Raw genomic sequence first — 18310 nt, forward strand, 5'->3', positions numbered from 1 at the left:
GATGATGGATGGATGATGGATGGATGGATGGATGGATGGATGGATGGATGGATGGATGGATGGATGATGGAGGGATAGATGTGTGTTACCCACCACAGGCACTTTCTGATGATGGGATTAGGACAGGAATATGTGGAATTCCAGGCCTCTGACTTCATCCTGGTGGTGTTTCATATTTTTGAAGGTTTTATAGGGAATAAACCAGTTTTGTCCTTATTTGGAGCCTGTAACAGGCTCAGGCTGCCCATTTTTTGCCCTTTGTGGTGCCAGTTCAGGCAGCCATAAGTGGAACCTCACGTCAAATATCAGCAAAGCCAGACTTGTCTGAGTTTAGGCTCTGACCTGGGCTTTGCTGGCCAGGACATGGATGCAGGTCACTTTTATGTTGTTCTCTTGGAAACCATGGAATTGTGGAATATCCTGAGTTGGGAAGGACCCACATGGATCCTGGAGCCCGATAATCTGCAAGTAATACATGGATAATGAAAATCATGGAATCCTGGATTGGTTTGGGTGGGAAGGGACCTCAAAGTCCACCCAGTGCCACCCCTGCCATGGCAGGGACACCTCCCATTGTCCCAGGGTGCTCCAAGCCTTCTCCAACCTTGGACACCTCCAGGGATGTGGAATCCTCAACCTCTCCGAACGGAGATACAAACATGTAACACAAATAATCCAATTGATGTTTCAGTTTTCCATAGCTCACAGAGTGCCAAGCACAGGGAGGAAGTTTTCATTAATCAATTTTTATTTTTATGAAACTGTCCCATCAGTTAATGACAGGAATCCTTTCCTTTCAGTCCTTGTTCTTTATTTTACAGAAAAGCAAAGGCAAAATTGACTTTTAGAGATTTGGTTTGCTGTTATATTAACTATCAGCATTCATTTAATTACCGCAATTTTATGTACACTTCTATATTTTAGATTTATTTAATAGTATAAACCCTCCTGCCTATGAAAATCTGGTGACTCCAGGCAGGATTATTTTTGTTCAAAAAAAATTACTTTTAACCTCCAGAACCAAAACTCTGTGGTTTTAAATCAACCTCTACACAGATTAACTCTCTCCAAGGAACTAATCCTCCTCCAAGTAATTAATCCTGGAGCCCTTGACATGGAGTTTGGTTTTATACAAGGTGCCCTTTGTGGTTAATCCGGGCTCCTGGTCCCTTGGGATCTGCTGTGGGATTGGGAGCAGAGCTGGAGCCCCGCTGCCCTCAGGGGTTGTTGGCAGGGTGGGACTCAACACTCAGCAAGGATGGGGAGAAATTCCAGCAATGCCTAATTCCCTCCTAATTCCCTGGGGTGGGGAGCTGGGCAGCTCTCGGGGAGCCTGGCACACTCACAGTGCCCAGGCTGAGCTTTTTCCCTGGAATCCTGAAACCCTTCCCGCGAGCCAGGAGGGAAAGCGTGCAGCTTGTTGGGTCCTGCAGGAAACGCAACCCCATGGTCCCAAAAGTTTAACAACTTTTTTGGGGTTTTTGGTGTGGAAATGTCCCTGGAGCCGATCAGGGTAGAAGATTGTTGGATTTACTCTGAATGAATGAAGGGGCTGTTGGAATCCATCCCCGCTCGAGGCCTGGATGCCACTGGAATGCTGTGGCTCTCTGGGAATGCTGCTGGGATCAGCACTGTGAGAACCTCCCCCCTTCCTGCTGCCCCATTCCCCCAGTGCAGGTTTGGGGTGGAAACTGGGAATCGTGACCATTGGCTGGAGCAGCTCCCGTGGATTCCCAAGGCCTCTGGGGATGTGGAAGGAGGAGTATCCATCACCATGTCCATCATTCCCAGTGATCCAAAATATCAGCCAGCTCCACCAGGGCCATCATGGATGGAGCTGTTCCACCACAGAATTCCTCCGGAGTGGACACAAAACCATTGGATACCAGGCCCCAGGTTCAGTTTACAAGCACCACAAGAGCTGGAGAGGAAGGACTTGGAGCAGAACAATTCCATGAGGAATGTGGGAATGGCCAGTTGGGTCCTGGAAGGTTCACCTGGAGAGAAAGGACTTGGAGCAGAACAATTCCATGAGGAATGTGGGAATGGCCAGTTGGGTCCTGGAAGGGTCACCTGGAGAGGGAGGAGGAGCTGGGATTTGGAGCCCATTACATTTCTCTGCTGTAGTGTTGAAGTAGAGGTCAGTGAGAATTAAAAATTCATCCCAGGTAAATCCAGCTGGGAAAATTCCCCTTGTGAGGAGAAGGAGAGATCCCAGCTGGGGGTGGATGGAGCTGGGATGGATGGACATCCATGGACGCCCTCTGTGGGCCACCCTCACCCTTCCCTGCGGGTGCTGGGGATTTGGGGAACGTTTTCCCCCGTTGCTGACCTGCCCTGCTCCCTGCAGCTGCCTCCTGCACGGACAGCTCCGACGACGAGACCTCGCCGAGGGACAAGCAGCAGAAGAACTCCAAGGGCAGCAGCGACTTCTGCGTCAAGAACATCAAACAGGCCGAGTTCGGGCGCCGCGAGATCGAGATCGCCGAGCAGGGTACGGGTCCCTCCTCTGCCCCTCGGGGCTCCTCCTGCCCCCACATTGTTGGGATGGGAAAGCTTCTGTGGGGTTTTGGGCGTTGGGAAAGCTTCTGTAGGGTTTTGGGGATTGGGAAAGCTTCTGTGGGGTTTTGGGCGTTGGGAAAGCTTCTGTGGGGTTTTGGGGGTTGGGAAAGCTTCTGTGGGGTTTTGGGAGTTGAGAAAGTTTCTCTGGGGTTTTGGGGGTTGGGAAAGCTTCTGTGGGGTTTTGGGAGTTGAGAAAGTTTCTCTGGGATTTTGGGGGTTGTGAGAGCTTCTGTGGGATTTTGGGGGTTGGGACAATTTCTATGGAATTCTGGGGGATGGGAAAGCTTCTGTGGGGTTTGGGGGATGGGAAAGCTGTGGGGTTTTGGGGGTTGGGAAAGCTTCTGTGGTGTTTGGGGGATTGGAAAGCTGTGGGATTTTGGGGGATGAGAAAGCTGTGGAATTTTGGGGGATGGGAAAGCTGTGGGATTTTGGGGGATGAGAAAGCTGTGGGATTTTGGGGGATGGGAAAGCTTCTGTGGGGTTTTGAAGGTTGAGAAAACTTATGTGGAATTTTGGGCATTGGGAAAGCTTCTGTGGGATTTTGGGAGTTGGGAAAGCTCCTATGGGGTTTTGGGAGTTGTGAAAGCTTCTGTGGGGTTTTGGGGGATGGGAAGGAAGTTACAGGGTTGTGCTGTGTAGTTCCAACCATTAGAAGACTATTCTATGGTCGAAGTTATTTTGTTAAATCAATAGGAAAGATTGAATCCATCCCATAAACATCACAACTTTGGTTTAGCTTGATTACCTCAAAAAAAAAAAAAAAAAAAAAAAAAAAAGGCCAGGCAGGGTTTGGGTATTGGAGAGGTGGAGCAAATCAGCAAATCCCAAATCCTCAGCCCAAAGCTGATTTTCCTGCAGCCTCAGCTGTGAGGCAAAAATTTGAACAAAATAAGGAAAAATCCAGCGGGATTTGGGGTAATTTTGATGGATTTGGGGTTTTTTCTCAAGGCTTTGGCTGTTTTGAAGCTGCCACAGCCATTCAAATTCATGGGAACACCAGGCAGGCGTTCTTGACCCCATTCCTGTTGGGATGGGGAAGCTTCCATGGGATTTTGGGGATGGAAAAGGAGTTACAGGGTTAGGAGTACTCTACAATCAAACTCATTTTGTTAAATCAGTATAAAAGATGAAATCCATCCCATAATCATCACAATTTTGGTTTAGCTTGTTTACCTCCAAAAAATAAAGAAAGCAAAGACCAGGCAGGATTTGTGTTGGATGTTGGAGAGGTGGAGGAGCAAATCCCAAATCCTCAGCCCAAAGCAGATTTTCCTGCAGCCTCACCTGGGGGCAGAAATTTGAACATAACAGAGAAGACTCCAGAGGAATTTGGGGATTTTGTTGTGTTTGCGATTTGAGGATTTTGATGTGTTTGGGTGTCGGAGATTTTGGTGTGTTTGCTGTGGAGGCTTTGGCTGTTTTGATGCTGTGTAAGTTTATGGGAATGCCAGGTGTTCCTCCTGAGCTGTTCCCACCCCATCCCAATTTTCCTTTTCCCATTTTCCTCGCAGAGATGCCGGCGCTGATGGCTCTGAGGAAGAGAGCTCAGGGGGAGAAGCCCCTGGCTGGGGCCAAGATTGTGGGCTGCACTCACATCACAGCACAGACAGCGGTGAGAGCCCGATCCCAAACCCAAACAGGGCATTCCCACTGCTCATCCCCTAAACCGATCCCAAATGGGGCATTCCCACTGCTCATCCCCTAAACTGACCCCAAATGGGGCATTCCCACTGCTCATCCCCTAAACTGACCCCAAACAGGGCATTTCCACTGCTCATCCCCTAAACCGATCCCAAATGGGGCATTCCCACTGCTCATCCCCTAAACTGACCCCAAACAGGCCATTCCCACTGCTCATCCCCTAAACTGACCCCAAACAGGGCATTCCCACTGCTCATCCCCTAAACTGACCCCAAACAGGGCATTCCCACTGCTCATCCCATAAACTGACCCCAAACAGGCCATTCCCACTGCTCATCCCCTAAACTGACCCCAAATGGGGCATTCCCACTGCTCATCCTAAACCTGACCCCAAACAGGCCATTCCCACTGCTCATCCCATAAACCGATCCCAAATGGGGCATTCCCACTGCTCATCCCCTAAACTGACCCCAAACAGGGCATTTCCACTGCTCATCCCCTAAACCGATCCCAAATGGGGCATTCCCACTGCTCATCCCCTAAACTGACCCCAAACAGGGCATTCCCACTGCTCATCCCATAAACCGATCCCAAATGGGGCATTCCCACTGCTCATCCCCTAAACTGACCCCACACAGGGCATTCCCACTGCTCATCCCCTAAACTGACCCCAAACAGGGCATTCCCACTGCTCATCCCATAAACCGATCCCAAATGGGGCATTCCCACTGCTCATCCCCTAAACTGACCCCAAACAGGGCATTCCCACTGCTCATCCCATAAACTGACCCCAAACAGGCCATTCCCACTGCTCATCCCAAAAACCGATCCCAAATGGGGCATTCCCACTGCTCATCCCCTAAACTGACCCCACACAGGACATTCCCACTGCTCATCCCCTAAACTGACCCCACACAGGACATTCCCACTGCTCATCCCCTAAACTGACCCCAAACAGGGCATTCCCACTGGTGTTTTTGCAGATAAACCCCAATGTTGCTGATTTCCGTGGTGTTTCTGTAAATAACCCCCAATGTTGCTGATTTCTGTGGTGTTTCTGTACATAAACCACAATTGTGCTGATTTCCACGGTGTTTTTGCAGATAAACCCCAGTTTTTGTTGATTTCCGCGGTGTTTTTGCAGATAACCCCCTGATGTTACTGATTTCCATGGTGTTTGTGTAAATAACCCCCGATGTTGCTGATTTCCCTGGTGTTTGTGTAAATAACCCCCAGTTTTTGCTGATTTCCATGGTGTTTGTGTAAATAACCCCCAGTTTTTGCTGATTTCCCTGGTGTGTGTGTAAATAACCCCCGATTTTTGCTGATTGCTATGTGTTTGTGTAAATAACCCCCAATGTTGCTGATTTCCCTGGTGTGTGTGTAAATAACCCCCAGTTTTGCTGATTGCTATGTGTTTGTGTTAATAACCCCCAATGTTGCTGATTTCCCTGGTGTTTGTGTAAATAACCCCCGGTTTTTGCTGATTTCCCTGGTGTGTGTGCAAATAACCCCCGATTTTTGCTGATTGCTATGTGTTTGTGTAAATAACCCCCGATTTTTGCTGATTGCTATGTGTTTGTGTAAATAACCCCAGATTTTTGCTGATTTCCCTGGTGTTTGTGTAAATAACCCCCGATGTTGCTGATTTCCCTGGTGTGTGTGTAAATAACCCCCGATTTTTGCTGATTTCCCTGGTGTGTGTGTAAATACCCCCCGATTTTTGCTGATTGCTATGTGTTTGTGTAAATAACCCCAGATTTTTGCTGATTTCCCTGGTGTGTGTGTAAATACCCCCCGATTTTTGCTGATTTCCCTGGTGTGTGTGTAAATACCCCCCGATTTTTGCTGATTTCCGTGTGTTTGTGCAGGTGCTGATGGAGACGCTGGGAGCGCTGGGCGCTCAGTGCCGCTGGGCCGCCTGCAACATCTACTCCACCCTCAACGAGGTGGCGGCGGCGCTGGCCGAGAGCGGTACGGACCGGGAATTCCTCCTGCTTTTATAGCGAATTTCTGCTGGATTTACAGGGAATTCCTGCTGGGATTTATAGGGAATTCCTGCTGGGATTTATAGGGAATTTCTGCTGGGATTTATAGGGAATTTCTGCTGGATTTATAGGGAATTCCTGCTGGGATTTATAGGGAATTTCTTCTGGATTTATAGGGAATTCCTGCTGGGATTTATAGGGAATTTCTACTGGATTTTAAAGGGAATTTCTACTGGGTTCTATAGGGAATTTCTTCTGGACTTTATAAGGAATTTCTACTGGGATTTATAGGGAATTTCTACTGGGTTTTATAGGGAATTTCTACTGAGTTTTACAGGGAATTCCTCCTGGGATTTACAGGGAATTCCTCCTGGGTTTTAGAGGGAATTCCTACTGCATTTATAGGGAGTTCCTCCTGGACTTTATACGGAATTTCTACTGGGATTTATAGGGAATTTCTCCCAGGTTTTATAGGGAATTTTTTCTGGACTTTATAGGGAATTCCTCCTGGGATTTATAGGGAATTTCTTCTGGATTTATAGGGAATTTCTTCTGGATTTATAGAGAATTTCTATTGGGATTTATGGGGAATTCTTCCAGGGATTTAGACGGAATTCCTACTGGGATTTATAGGGAATTGCTCCTGGGATTTATAGGGGATTTCTACTGTGTTTTATAGGGAATTCCTCCTGCATTTATAGGAAATTCCTCCTGCATTTTATGGGGAATTTCTACTGGGATTTATACGGAATTTCTACTCAGATTTGTAGGGAATTTCTCCTGGGTTTTATAGGGAATTTCTCCTGGATTTTATAGGGAATTCCTCATGGATTTCATAGGGAATTCCTCCCGCATTCAATAAGGAATTCCTGCTGCATTTTATAGGGAATTCCTCCTGCATTTTATGGGGAATTTCTACTGGATTTTATAGGGAATTCCTCCTGCATTCTATAAGGAATTCCTCTTGGGTTTTATAGGGAGTTCCTCCTGGATTTTATAGGGAATTCCTCTTAGATTTTACAGGGAATTTCTCCTGCATTTTATAGAGAGTTCCTGGATTTTATGGAGAATTCATCCTGCATTTTATAGGGAATTCCTCCTGCATTCTGTAAGGAATTCCTACTGCATTTTCTAGGGAATTTTTGCTGCCCCATCATTTTTAGATCATTTATCACCCCTTTGAGGCTTTTTCCTTGCATTCTCTTCAATTTAGAATAAACCTACAGCAGAAAATCACCCCTTTCTAAAGCTCTGGAACTCTTGGAATGTTTTGGGTTTTTTTCTAGAGTTATCCAGGAAAAACCCCTTTCCTAACCCAGGTAAAATCTTTGGTCTTGCCCAGGTAAAATCCTTGGTAAAAATGTCATTTATGAGCTGAAGCTGGAAGTTGTTTTGCTCAGAGAAATGAAACTGAGTTTAAATTCTATAATTTGGGGCATAACTCGTGTGAAAGAGAGAATTTTGGGGGGAATGTGATTTACAGAGCAGAAACTGAGCGTGTGGGGGTTACCTGGGAAGTCCTGGGTGTATCCAGGGGTTTACCTGGCTAAATCCAGGGGTTTTCCCTAAAACCAGGATTTTACCAAAGGTTTTAACCTGGATATGGCCAGGGATTTTACCTGGGTAATGACAGGAATTTTACATGGGCAAAACCAGGGATTTTATATGGAAAAGACCAAGAGTTTCACCTGGATAAGACCAGGGGTTTCACCTGGATAAATCCAAGGGTTTTACCTGGGTAACGCCAAGGATTTTACCTGGATAAATTCAGGGGTTTTGCCTGGGTGAGGCCAGGGATTTTACCTGGATACAGCCAGGGATTTAACTTGGCAAAGTCGGGAGATTTACCTGGGTAAGGCCAAGGATTTTACCTGGATAAAACCAGGAATTTTACCTGGATAAGGCCAGGAAATTTACCTGGATAAGGCCAGGGATTTTACTGGGGTAAATCCAAGGGTTTTACCTGGATAAATCCAGGAATTTTACCTGGGCAATGACAGCAATTTTACCTGGGCAAAACCAGGGATTTTACATGGAAAAGACCAAGAGTTTCACCTGGACAAGACCAGGGGTTTTACCCAGATAAATCCAGGGGTTTTACCTGGGTAAGGCCAGGGGTTTTACCTGGGTAATGCCAAGGATTTTACCCAGATGAATCCAGGGATTTTACCTGGGTGAGGCCAGGGATTTTACCTGGATACAGTCAGGGATTTAACTTGGCAAAGTCAGGAGATTTACCTGGATAAGTCCAAGGGTTTTACCTGGATAATTCCAGGGGTTTTACCTGGATAAGTTCAGTGGTTTCACCTGGGTCATATCAAGGATTTTACCTGGGTAAATTCAACCGTTTTACCTGGATAAGTCCAGGGGTTTTACCTGGATGAGACCAAAGATTTTACCTGGGTCAAGCCAAGGATTATACCTGGATGAGGCCAAGGATTTTACCTGGATAAGACCCGGGATTTTACCTGAGTGAGGCCAAGGATTTTACCTGGGCATGTCCAGGGGTTTTACCTGGGCAAGTCCAGAGGTTTTACCTGGGCAAGTCCACGGATTTTACCTAGATAATTCCAGGGGTTTTACCTCAGCAAGGGATTTTACCTGGATAAATCCAGGGATTTTACCTTGATAATTCCAGGGGTTTTACCTGAGCAAGCCCAAGGATTTTACTGGATAAAGTCAGGGAATTCACCTGGCTGAAGCCACAGGTTTGACCCCGAGCTCTGGGACACCCAGAAGAAGCCAAACCCACTGTGGGTCTTGCTGGCTGGAGCTGAGTAATAATTGAATCTATGAAATTAACACATGAATTAATGAATCAGTGTCCAGGAGCTGATTCCCATGGGATTTTCCTGCCTTAACCCCCTGTCCTTCCCTGCCAGGGTTCCCAGTGTTTGCCTGGAAGGGCGAATCCGAGGACGATTTCTGGTGGTGCATCGACCGCTGCGTCAACGTCGAGGGCTGGCAGCCCAACATGGTGAGTTGGGAAACTCCTGGGACACTCCCACCTGGAAAATCCCACCTGGAGAGGGAAGGGAAGGGCAGCTAAAACCTCCTGGACCTCGCCAAGTGAGGTTTGGTTTCAGTGCTGCCAAAAGAAGCTGTGTTAATGCAGCTTTTTGGGTGTTTTGTTTGATTTCAGAGCATCTTGCTGCAGTTTAAGATGCTAAAAATGGCTCCAAATGAGTATTTTTGAAAAGAGTTTTTCATCCTTTTCACCCTTAAATTCTCACCTTTGGCTGAGGTGATTTGTAGGAACAAAGCCCAGATTTTTCCACGATTTCCACACTTTAAACCACACAAACCTCAGGTGCTCCCTTTTTATCCTGCCCTTGTTTCCAGGGAAAACAGGAACTGGAATTGGGTGAGCAGAATAATTTTCAGCTGTCAGATGTGCTGTTTTCATCACATTTCCCCAAGGATTTTGAGCCCTGGAGCTCCTGATCTAAATATGGGAAGTGATCAAAGGTGGAAACGTGGATCTGGGTTGGGTTTTTGCCAATATTGGCTCGTTTGAGGTGGGATTTTTGTCCCTTCCAGTCGCTGTCACCTTTAAAAAGAACCAGGAATGTCAAAGAAATCCACCCCCGAGGTATCAGACTGAGTCTAGACCTGAGAGCAGCTTTGTTCTGCTCTTTGAGGAATCATTTCCCATCCAAAACGTCACTTTTGGAGCAAGTCAGAGTCCCAGAAAATGCAGATTTTGCTTTCCCAGGATCTCTTCATTCTGGGACTGATTTCAGACCTGCTCCTGGAGCATGGAAATGATGGAGGGAGCACCAGGATCTTGGAGCTGTTCCCAGAGATTCTGCTGGATTTTGGAGATCTGTGGTTTTAGAGATAAGAAATTATTATAAATGGGTTTAGAGATAAGAAATAGGACACTGGGTGAGGAGCAGGGTGTGAGGAGAATCTTAAAGTCATGGAATTATGGAATGGTTTGGGTTCCACAGGGACACCTCCCACCATCCCAGGCTGCTCCAGCCCCATCCCACCTGGCTCTCACATTCCAGGCATGCAGGGGCAGCCCCAGCTGCTCTGGGAATTCTGTGGCACCCTCAGTTTCCCCATCATTGCTCCCTGCTCCTTGGACACGGGGCCAGTTCGTGGCCATTCCATTCTGGGAATCCTTCATGGGGGGCTCTGGGAATTCTGACCTTCAGGGGAAGGGTCCCTCTGGACAGGAATGGTTCAGAAAAGGGATTTTTCCTGGAAAACATGAAATCTGCAGGGTTTCCTTCATGGAAAAGCCTCTCTAGGGATTTTCTGCTGGAGAAAACATTGGATGGAAGGGCTGAGGGGGGGAATTGGTGACCTGGAGAGAAGCTCCAGGGCTGCCAAGGCTGCTTTTCTCCAGGAAAAACAATTTCCATCTCAAATAAATTTTTCTGGGGGAAAAACCAACCCAAACCTGCCTGGAAGAAAAGAAATTAGGCCAAACCTGCAAAAAGCTGGGAATACTGCAGGAATGTGGGATGGGCTGTTGGATATTGGGGTGCCACACCAAGGTGACCTCCCAGCCCCTCCAGGGATCTCTCTGTGGGGTTTCCATGCCCCGTTCCCCTGGGAAAGGGGAACCTGGCAAGGGCTGGATTCTCTCTTGGAAGAGGATTAAACATTAAGCAGGGATTAATGAAATGAGGAGTCCTGGGAGGCAGGGAATTCCGGATTCTGAATTCCACATTCCTCCCTGGCTGGCCCAGCAGAGCTCCCAGTTCCAGTTAACCCTTCCCAGCCCGTGGATGGGACACGGAGCTGGGGATGGATTCCCTGGGGACACCCTGTGCTCCCAGGAGCTCTGCAGGAGCAGCTGCTCCCGGCGCTCCCTGCAGCGGAGATTCCAGAATTCCGGAAAAGGCGGGAGCAGAACGTTCCCAAGGAGCTCTGTGTCCCTGGGTGGCAGCGTGCTGGCCCCACAACGCCCCAGCAGAGCTGGGCAGTGTCACCCCTGTGCCAGGAGAGGGACAGCTCCTTCTCCCTGGGAAGGCTCCGGAGGGTCCCCACCGAGCTCCAACTGCGGCAAACGGGCGGGGACGGGGACGCTTCCAGCCAGGGCTGGGGTTCTGGGACACCCAGAGTTCCCCAAATCCCTGCAAGCCACGTCCTGGCACTCCTGCTGCCCTGGGGTGGGGACAAGCTGGGAGATGCCTCAGGGCAGGGCCCCTTTGCTGGCCTCAGGGCAGAGCTGGGAGAGCAGGGAATCCCTGAACCCTCCCTGGAATCCCGTGGGAAGGGATCACCATGGGGTGATGATAATTGATGATGATGATGGTGATTGATGATGATGATTGATGATGATGAAGTGAGAAATCTTGGAGGAGGAGAAGGAGGATGAGGAGGACAATGATGCAGTGAAAAGTCTTTGACATCAGTGTATGGAATATAGAAGGATGATGATGATGATGATGCAGTCGGATTCCTTGGACTAGGGAACATGAAAAGAAGAGGATGAAGAAGATGATGATGATGATGGTGATGAAGAAGTGGGAAGTCTTTGACCTCAGTGTAAGGAATATGGAAAGAGGAGGAGGAAAAGAAGGAGGAGGAGGATGCAGTGAGAAATCTTTGACTTTGGTGTAGGGAATGTGCAAAGAGTGGGATGAGGATGATGATGATGATGATAATGATAATGATGATGATGATGCAGTGAAAAGTCTTTTACATCAGTATATGGAATATAGAAGGATGATGAGGATGATGAGGATGATGATGCCGTTGGAATTCCTTGCATTGGAGTAGGGAACATGCAAAGAAGAGGATGAAGAAGGTGATGATGATGATGGTGATGATGAAGTGAGAAGTCTTTGACCTCAGTGTAAGGAATATGGAAAGAGGAGGAGAAGGAGGAGGAAGAGGAGGATGCAGTGAGAAATCTTTGACTTTGGTATAGGGAATGTGCAAAGAGTGGGATGAGGATGAGGATGATGATGATGATGATGATGATGACACAGTGAAAAGTCTTTGACATCAGTGTGTGGAATATGCAAGGATGAGGATGATGATGATGAAGTGAGAAGTCTTTGATCTCAGTATATGGAATATGGAAAGAGAAGGAGGAGGAGGATGCAGTGAGAAGTCTTTGGTGTAGGGAATGTGCAAAGAGTGAGATGATGATGATGATGATGATGATGATGATGGTGATGATGCAGTGAAAAGGCTTTGACATCAGTGTAAGGAATGTGCAAGGATGATGATGATGATGATGATGATGATGATGATGGTGCCCCTGAGGCTGATGGTGGCCGTGTTGCTGTCCCCGTGTGCAGCCCCCGGACACTCCCCCTGCCCTGGGTGAGCTCTGCTCCTGCTTTCCCTGGAATCCAGCAGGATCCTCCCCTGCCCTGGGTGTCCTCTGCTCCTGCTTTCCCTGGAATCCAGCAGGATCCTCCCCTGCCCTGGGTGTCCTCTGCTCCTCTTTTCCCTGGAATCCAGCAGGATCCTCCCCTGCCCTGGGTGAGCTCTGCTCCTGCTTTCCCTGGAATCCAGCAGGGTTTTCACCCTTCCCACCTTGCCCCGGCCATGGGGCCTCCTGGGGGCAGGAGGATGTGGCAAATTCCACATTTGGGTTTTTTCCTTTTTTTGGACCTTTTCTTCTCCAGGGGCCCCCTCTGGGCCCAGCACCTCCCCTGGGTGCCATTCCAGGTGTTTCCACACACATAGGACTGGCCAAGCTCTTGGACCTCTCTTTTCCCTGGAATTCTGAGATTCCTGGGGCTGAGTTGTTTTCCTGCCTGCCCTTCCCAGGGCAGTTTTCCAGAGTTTTCCTCTCTCTCCTCACTCCCCTCCAGTGTTTTTGTTCCAGCAGTGGCTCCCTGCCGGCCCCAGTGACTCTGTGGCTGTTTCCATTCCAGATCCTGGATGATGGGGGAGATCTCACCCACTGGATCTACAAGAAATACCCCAACATGTTCAAGAAGATCAAGGGCATCGTGGAGGAGAGCGTCACCGGGGTGCACAGGTTTGGGACAGGGCTCAGCCCCACAGCTGAGCTCAGCCTCCAGCAGCTGGGCTCTGCTTTCCCAGGCCTGGCTTGCCATGGAAACTGCTTCAATCTGGGCAGGATTAAAGCAGTTTCTGCTCTGAGCTCCCACGAGGAGCAGGAGCCCCTCCTGGGGTGGGAGGGAGGAGAGGCTCCCACCTGAGTGGAGATGAACAGGAGGGATGAGGAGCCCTAAATCCATGGGTAGAAGTGAGGTTTGGGAAGAGGAACTGAGCAGTTTCTGGGGAAGGGAGAACCTGAGGGATGAGTGAATGAAATCCCTGAGTCCCTGGCAGGAGCAGAGCTGGGGTGGGAGCAGCTCTGGGGGCTGGGAGGTGTCACAGGAGCTTTTCCGTGGAATTCATCCCATCCCAGGTGCCAGGGAACTGAGGAGAGCAGCACTGTTGGCTGAGTCCTTGCAGGGGAAAGGCTTGGCTGCAGCTCTGAGCTGCTCAGAGCTTGGCCAGAGGCTCAGGCAGCTCCTGGAGCAGGGAGATGAAATGTGTGAAACAGGGAAATGGCTCCAGCTCTGCACCAGCGGGGTCAGCAGGAGGACTGGTGATATTTTTAGGATCTGAAATCCCAGTGTGGGAAGAAGAGATTTCCAAAGGCAGGTTCTCCTTCCCCAGGGCTGGAGCAGGAACAGGATTTTCAGACTCTCTTGAAAAAAGAGCCACAGTGAGGTGTTTGAATTCATTTTTAGTGATTTTCCTGCTATGGGGAGTTGGGTCTGTGCCCAGAGCTGAGAGCAGAGGGATGCTGGAGGAGGGAAGGCTCCAAGGAGAGCTTCCAGCACATTCCAGGGGCTCCAGCAGAGCTGCAGAGGGACTGGGGACAAGGCCTGCAGGGACAGCACCCAGGGAATGGCTCCCACTGCCAGAGGGCAGCCATGGGTGGCATCTTGGCAGTGAGGAATTCCTGCCTGGGCTGGCATTGCCAGAGCAGCTGGGGCTGCCCCTGATCCCTGCAATGCCCAAGGCCAGGCTGGACACTGGGATGGTGTCCAGTGCCCCTGCCATGGCCAGGCTGATCTTTAGGGCCCTTCCCATCCCAAATCCCCTGAGAGCAGGGCTGAATTCCCTGGATAACCCCTGGCTCTGTGCCCGTGCCAGGCTGTACCAGCTCTCCAAGGCAGGGAAGCTCTGTGTGCCAGCCATGAACGTCAACGACTCCGTCACCAAGCAGAAGTTTGACAACCTCTACTGCTGCAGGGAATCCATCCTGGATGGGTGAGAGGGGTCCCAGGGGAATGGGGAGGGATTCCCATGGGAATGGGGAGGGATTCCCATGGGAAAGGGGAGGGATTCCCACAAGGAATGGGGAGGAATTCCCACAAGGAATAGAGAGGAATTCCTGCAGGAAACAGGGAGGAATTCCCACATGGAATAGGGAGGGATCCCCATGGGAAACAGGGAGGAATTCCTACAGGGAATGGGGAGGGAATCCCCACGGGGAACAGGAAGGAATCTCCACAGGGAACAGGGAGGAATTCCCATGGGGGAATGGGAGAATGGAATTCCCACGGGGAATGGGGAGGAATTCCCACAAGGAATGGGGAAGAATTCCCTCGGGGCTCTGCTCTGCTGCCATTTGGATCATCTCAGCTCAATTTGTTTGTCAGAGAATAAAATCCTTCCCTACCTCTGGTGCACATCAGAATTCCTGTCCTGTCCCTCTCCCTTGGCATAAAATCTGCCCGTGTCCCTTGTGTGTCCCTCAGTCTCTTTACTCTCCAGCTCTTTGTTCCCTTTGTTTTCATGGAATTGGGTGTCTGTGTCCCTCCAGCCCAAACTCCATCACGGCCAAGTGAGGCTGGGACAGGTTTTGTCCTTGCTGTGACATCGTTTGTGGCACAATCCATGAGCAGTCCGTGGATTTGGGATGTGCAAGGAACAGGGAGTAGGAATAATGAGGGGTGAAATTTGGGAACAGAATTCCCAGAGCAGCTGTGGCAGGAACAGGAGCAGCAGTGGGAGGTGTCCCTGGGATGGGATGGGATGGGATGGGATGGGATGGGATGGGATGGGATGGGATGGGATGGGATGGGATGGGATGGGATGGGATGGGATGGGATGGGATGGGATGGGATGGGATGGGATGGGGTGGGATGGGATGGGATGGGATTTAAGGTCCTTCCCAACACAGAAAGTCCTGGGATTCCAGCAAACACCTCGGGGGTAAGTTGGGATTTGGGCTCAGCCTGGTGCAGGAATTTCAGACGGGGTCAGGGCAGAGGAGAGCAGAGGTGCCCCAAAGCTGCTGTGGGTTTTAGCTGAATTTCCTGGAAAAGGGAGGGAATTTCACCTTCCCTGCACTGCTAACCTATTTACTCCAGAGCTAAAAATAGCCTGGAATGTAGGACACGCTCAGGGAGGGAGCAAAGGAAACCAGAGGGAGGGGGAGCTGCATTTGGGGAATCTCTGGGATTCTGGCAAGGAGATCCCACTCCCCTGCTGCTCCTGGGGCTCTTCCTTGGGGGTTGGCAATAAAAATTCACATTAAAGGATTTTTGGAGAGGATTTTCAGTATTTTGGAAATGTCAAAGCAAAGGGTTAATGAATAAAAATCAACAGAAAAGGGCTCCAAAGCCAAATTCCATCCTCTTTGTTGGAAGAACAAAAGAACCCCCACCCTTCCAAAAGGAGAAGGGAATTTTTAGGTGCTTTTGGGGTTTTCTCTTCCCCTGGAATTTCAGGGATGCAGGATCCAGCTGTGGCTCCATCCTTGGAGCAGCTCTCAGTGCTGGGCTGGAATTCTGACCTTTAATTGTTTTTTTTCCCTTTTTTCTCAGCCTGAAGAGGACAACAGACATGATGTTTGGAGGGAAGCAGGTGGTGGTGTGTGGCTATGGGGAGGTAAGGGGCTCCCTTTTCCCAGTTTCTCCCTTTTCCCACTGGGAATTCCAGGTGTAAATCCTCAGCACAGCTTCCTCCACCCTCAGGTCTTTGCTCTGCACCTGCAGGAGCCTCCAAACCTCAGGAGTTTGCCTAAACCTGAAAGTTTTCTTCATTTCTTTATTATTAAGGAGATGCCAAAAGCTTTAAAAAAATACATTAAATGTTCTGCATATATTTAATATCTGGATATTGGCATGCCCACATATTGATACAAGATGTATTTCTATAAGTTTAATATTATATTTAATCTGATTTTACTAAAATCTGAGGTTCTGCAGATGTTCTGGGCATTCCAGTGATCAGGAGAGAATTAATCTTGATTTATCCCTTCACCCACCCTCTCCCCATGGGAATATTCCTCTTTTCCCAGTTTTTCTCAGCACCAGTTCACACCAGTTGCAGTGGGTGCTCCACTGGAATTTTTTTAATGTCCAAGCAGCTGGAATGGGTCAGGTTTTCCTGCTATAATCCCATTTTTGGGAACATTTTAACCTGGATTCCCTGCACTGCCTGTGCTGGGCAAAGGTTAAAGCTCATTAACACTCTGAGGTTAATTACCCCTAAAGCTTCCTGAGTGGAGCAGAGGCTGCAGGGGCTCTGGAACTTCCCCTGGGATCATTTGGGATGTTTTGGGGGAAAATAATCCCTGGGACCAGAACCAGTGGGGTTTGTAGTGCCTGTGTTCCCTAAGGCAGGCCTGGGTCTCAGATGGCTCCAGCTCCAGGGGTTTGTGCCCAGCAGTGGGGTTTGTGCCCCAGCAATGGGGTTTGTGCCCAGCAGTGGGGTTTGTGCCCAATAATGGGGTTTGTGGCCCAGCAATGGGGTTTGTGCCCCAGGAACAGTGGGGTTTGTGCCCCAGGAACAGTGGGGTTTGTGCCCCAGCAATGGGGTTTGTGCCCCAATAATGGGGTTTGTGCCCCAGGAACAGTGGGGTTTGTGCCCCAATAATGGGGTTTGTGCCCCAATAATGGGGTTTCTGCCCCAGCAATGGGGTTTGTGCCCCAGGAACAGTGGGGTTTGTGCCCCAATAATGGGGTTTGTGCCCCAATAATGGGGTTTCTGCCCCAATAATGGGGTTTGTGCCCAGCAATGGGGTTTCTGCCCCAGCTGTGGGGTTTGTGTCCCAATAATGGGGTTTGTGCCCCAATAATGGGGTTTCTGCCCCAGCTGTGGGGTTTGTGCCCCAGCTGTGGGGTTTCTGCCCCAGCTGTGGGGTTTCCCTGAGGCTGTCCCTGTTGTTGCAGGTGGGGAAGGGCTGCTGTGCTGCCCTCAAGGCCATGGGCTCCATCGTCTACGTCACCGAGATCGACCCCATCTGTGCCCTGCAGGCCTGGTAGGGCTGGAACCCCTCATCTTCCCTGGAAACCCCATCCCAAAGGATTCCTGCAGCCCCAGCCCTGCCCTGGCACCTGCCCTAAAACACCTCCTGGTTTATCCTGTCCCAAAAATGCCCTAAAGCTTCTCCTGGTTCATCCCATTCCAGAAATGCCCTAAAAAAACTCCTGGTTCATCCCATTCCAGAAATGCCCTAAAAAAACTCCTGGTTCATCCCATTCCAGAAATGCCCTAAAAAAACTCCTGGTTTATCCCATTCCAGAAATGTCCTAAAACACCTCCTGGTTCATCCCATTCCAGAAATGCCCTAAAGCTTCTCCTGCTTTATCTCATCCCATGAAAGGGCCCTGCCCTAAAACATCTCCCAGTTTATCCCATCTGCCCTAAGGCATCTCCCAGTTTCTCCCACCCCACAGCAGGCAGGAGTTTAGGACATGGCTTGCAGGGATTTTGGGAATGAGCTGCTCCCTGGCTGTCCCAGGGCTGTGCCCACCCCTCACCTTGGGGGTGTTTGAGGTCCTGTGACCCCCCCAGCCCCTCAGCAGACACAGCTGGGTTTGGGTCCTCCTTTGCATCCCCAGCTGTGGGACCCCAAAACACCCAGAGCCCCCATAACCCTCAGCCTGCTCCTCCCCAGGCTGTGGTGAGAGGATAACGAGTTCTAATTAGCAGAGCTGATGAACTTTCGGGCTGCTCTGTGACCTTCATCCATCCTCAGCTGGGAATTCCCAGCCATCCCTTCCCTGGCCCTGCAGCAGCACAGGGCCCCTCTCAGGAGGAGGTGGCATGGGAAAAGCTCAGGAAATGGGGACATGCAGCAGAAGAAAATGACTTTTTTATTTTAGTAACTTCAATTTTGCAGCTTGTGAGAGGCACAGGAAGGAGCTCTGGGGAGGATTGTCAACAAA

General features: G+C 49.6%; 1 protein-coding gene across 2 annotated transcripts in view; it reads left to right on the forward strand.

Moving 5' to 3' along the window:
- Nucleotides 1–18310, forward strand: part of AHCYL2 (adenosylhomocysteinase like 2) — a 67051-nt gene that overhangs the window by 41749 nt on the left and 6992 nt on the right. For both annotated transcript variants that reach the window (XM_063153608.1, XM_063153610.1), the window contains exons 3-10: nt 2351–2494; nt 4074–4174; nt 6075–6177; nt 9074–9168; nt 13043–13149; nt 14283–14399; nt 15962–16025; nt 17312–17400. In XM_063153608.1, coding sequence (XP_063009678.1) covers nt 2351–2494; nt 4074–4174; nt 6075–6177; nt 9074–9168; nt 13043–13149; nt 14283–14399; nt 15962–16025; nt 17312–17400 — 820 coding nt within the window. The remainder of the gene's footprint in view (nt 1–2350; nt 2495–4073; nt 4175–6074; nt 6178–9073; nt 9169–13042; nt 13150–14282; nt 14400–15961; nt 16026–17311; nt 17401–18310) is intronic.

The sequence above is a fragment of the Melospiza melodia genome, chromosome 4, assembly GCF_035770615.1.
Source record: "Melospiza melodia melodia isolate bMelMel2 chromosome 4, bMelMel2.pri, whole genome shotgun sequence".
Lineage (NCBI taxonomy): Eukaryota > Metazoa > Chordata > Aves > Passeriformes > Passerellidae > Melospiza > Melospiza melodia.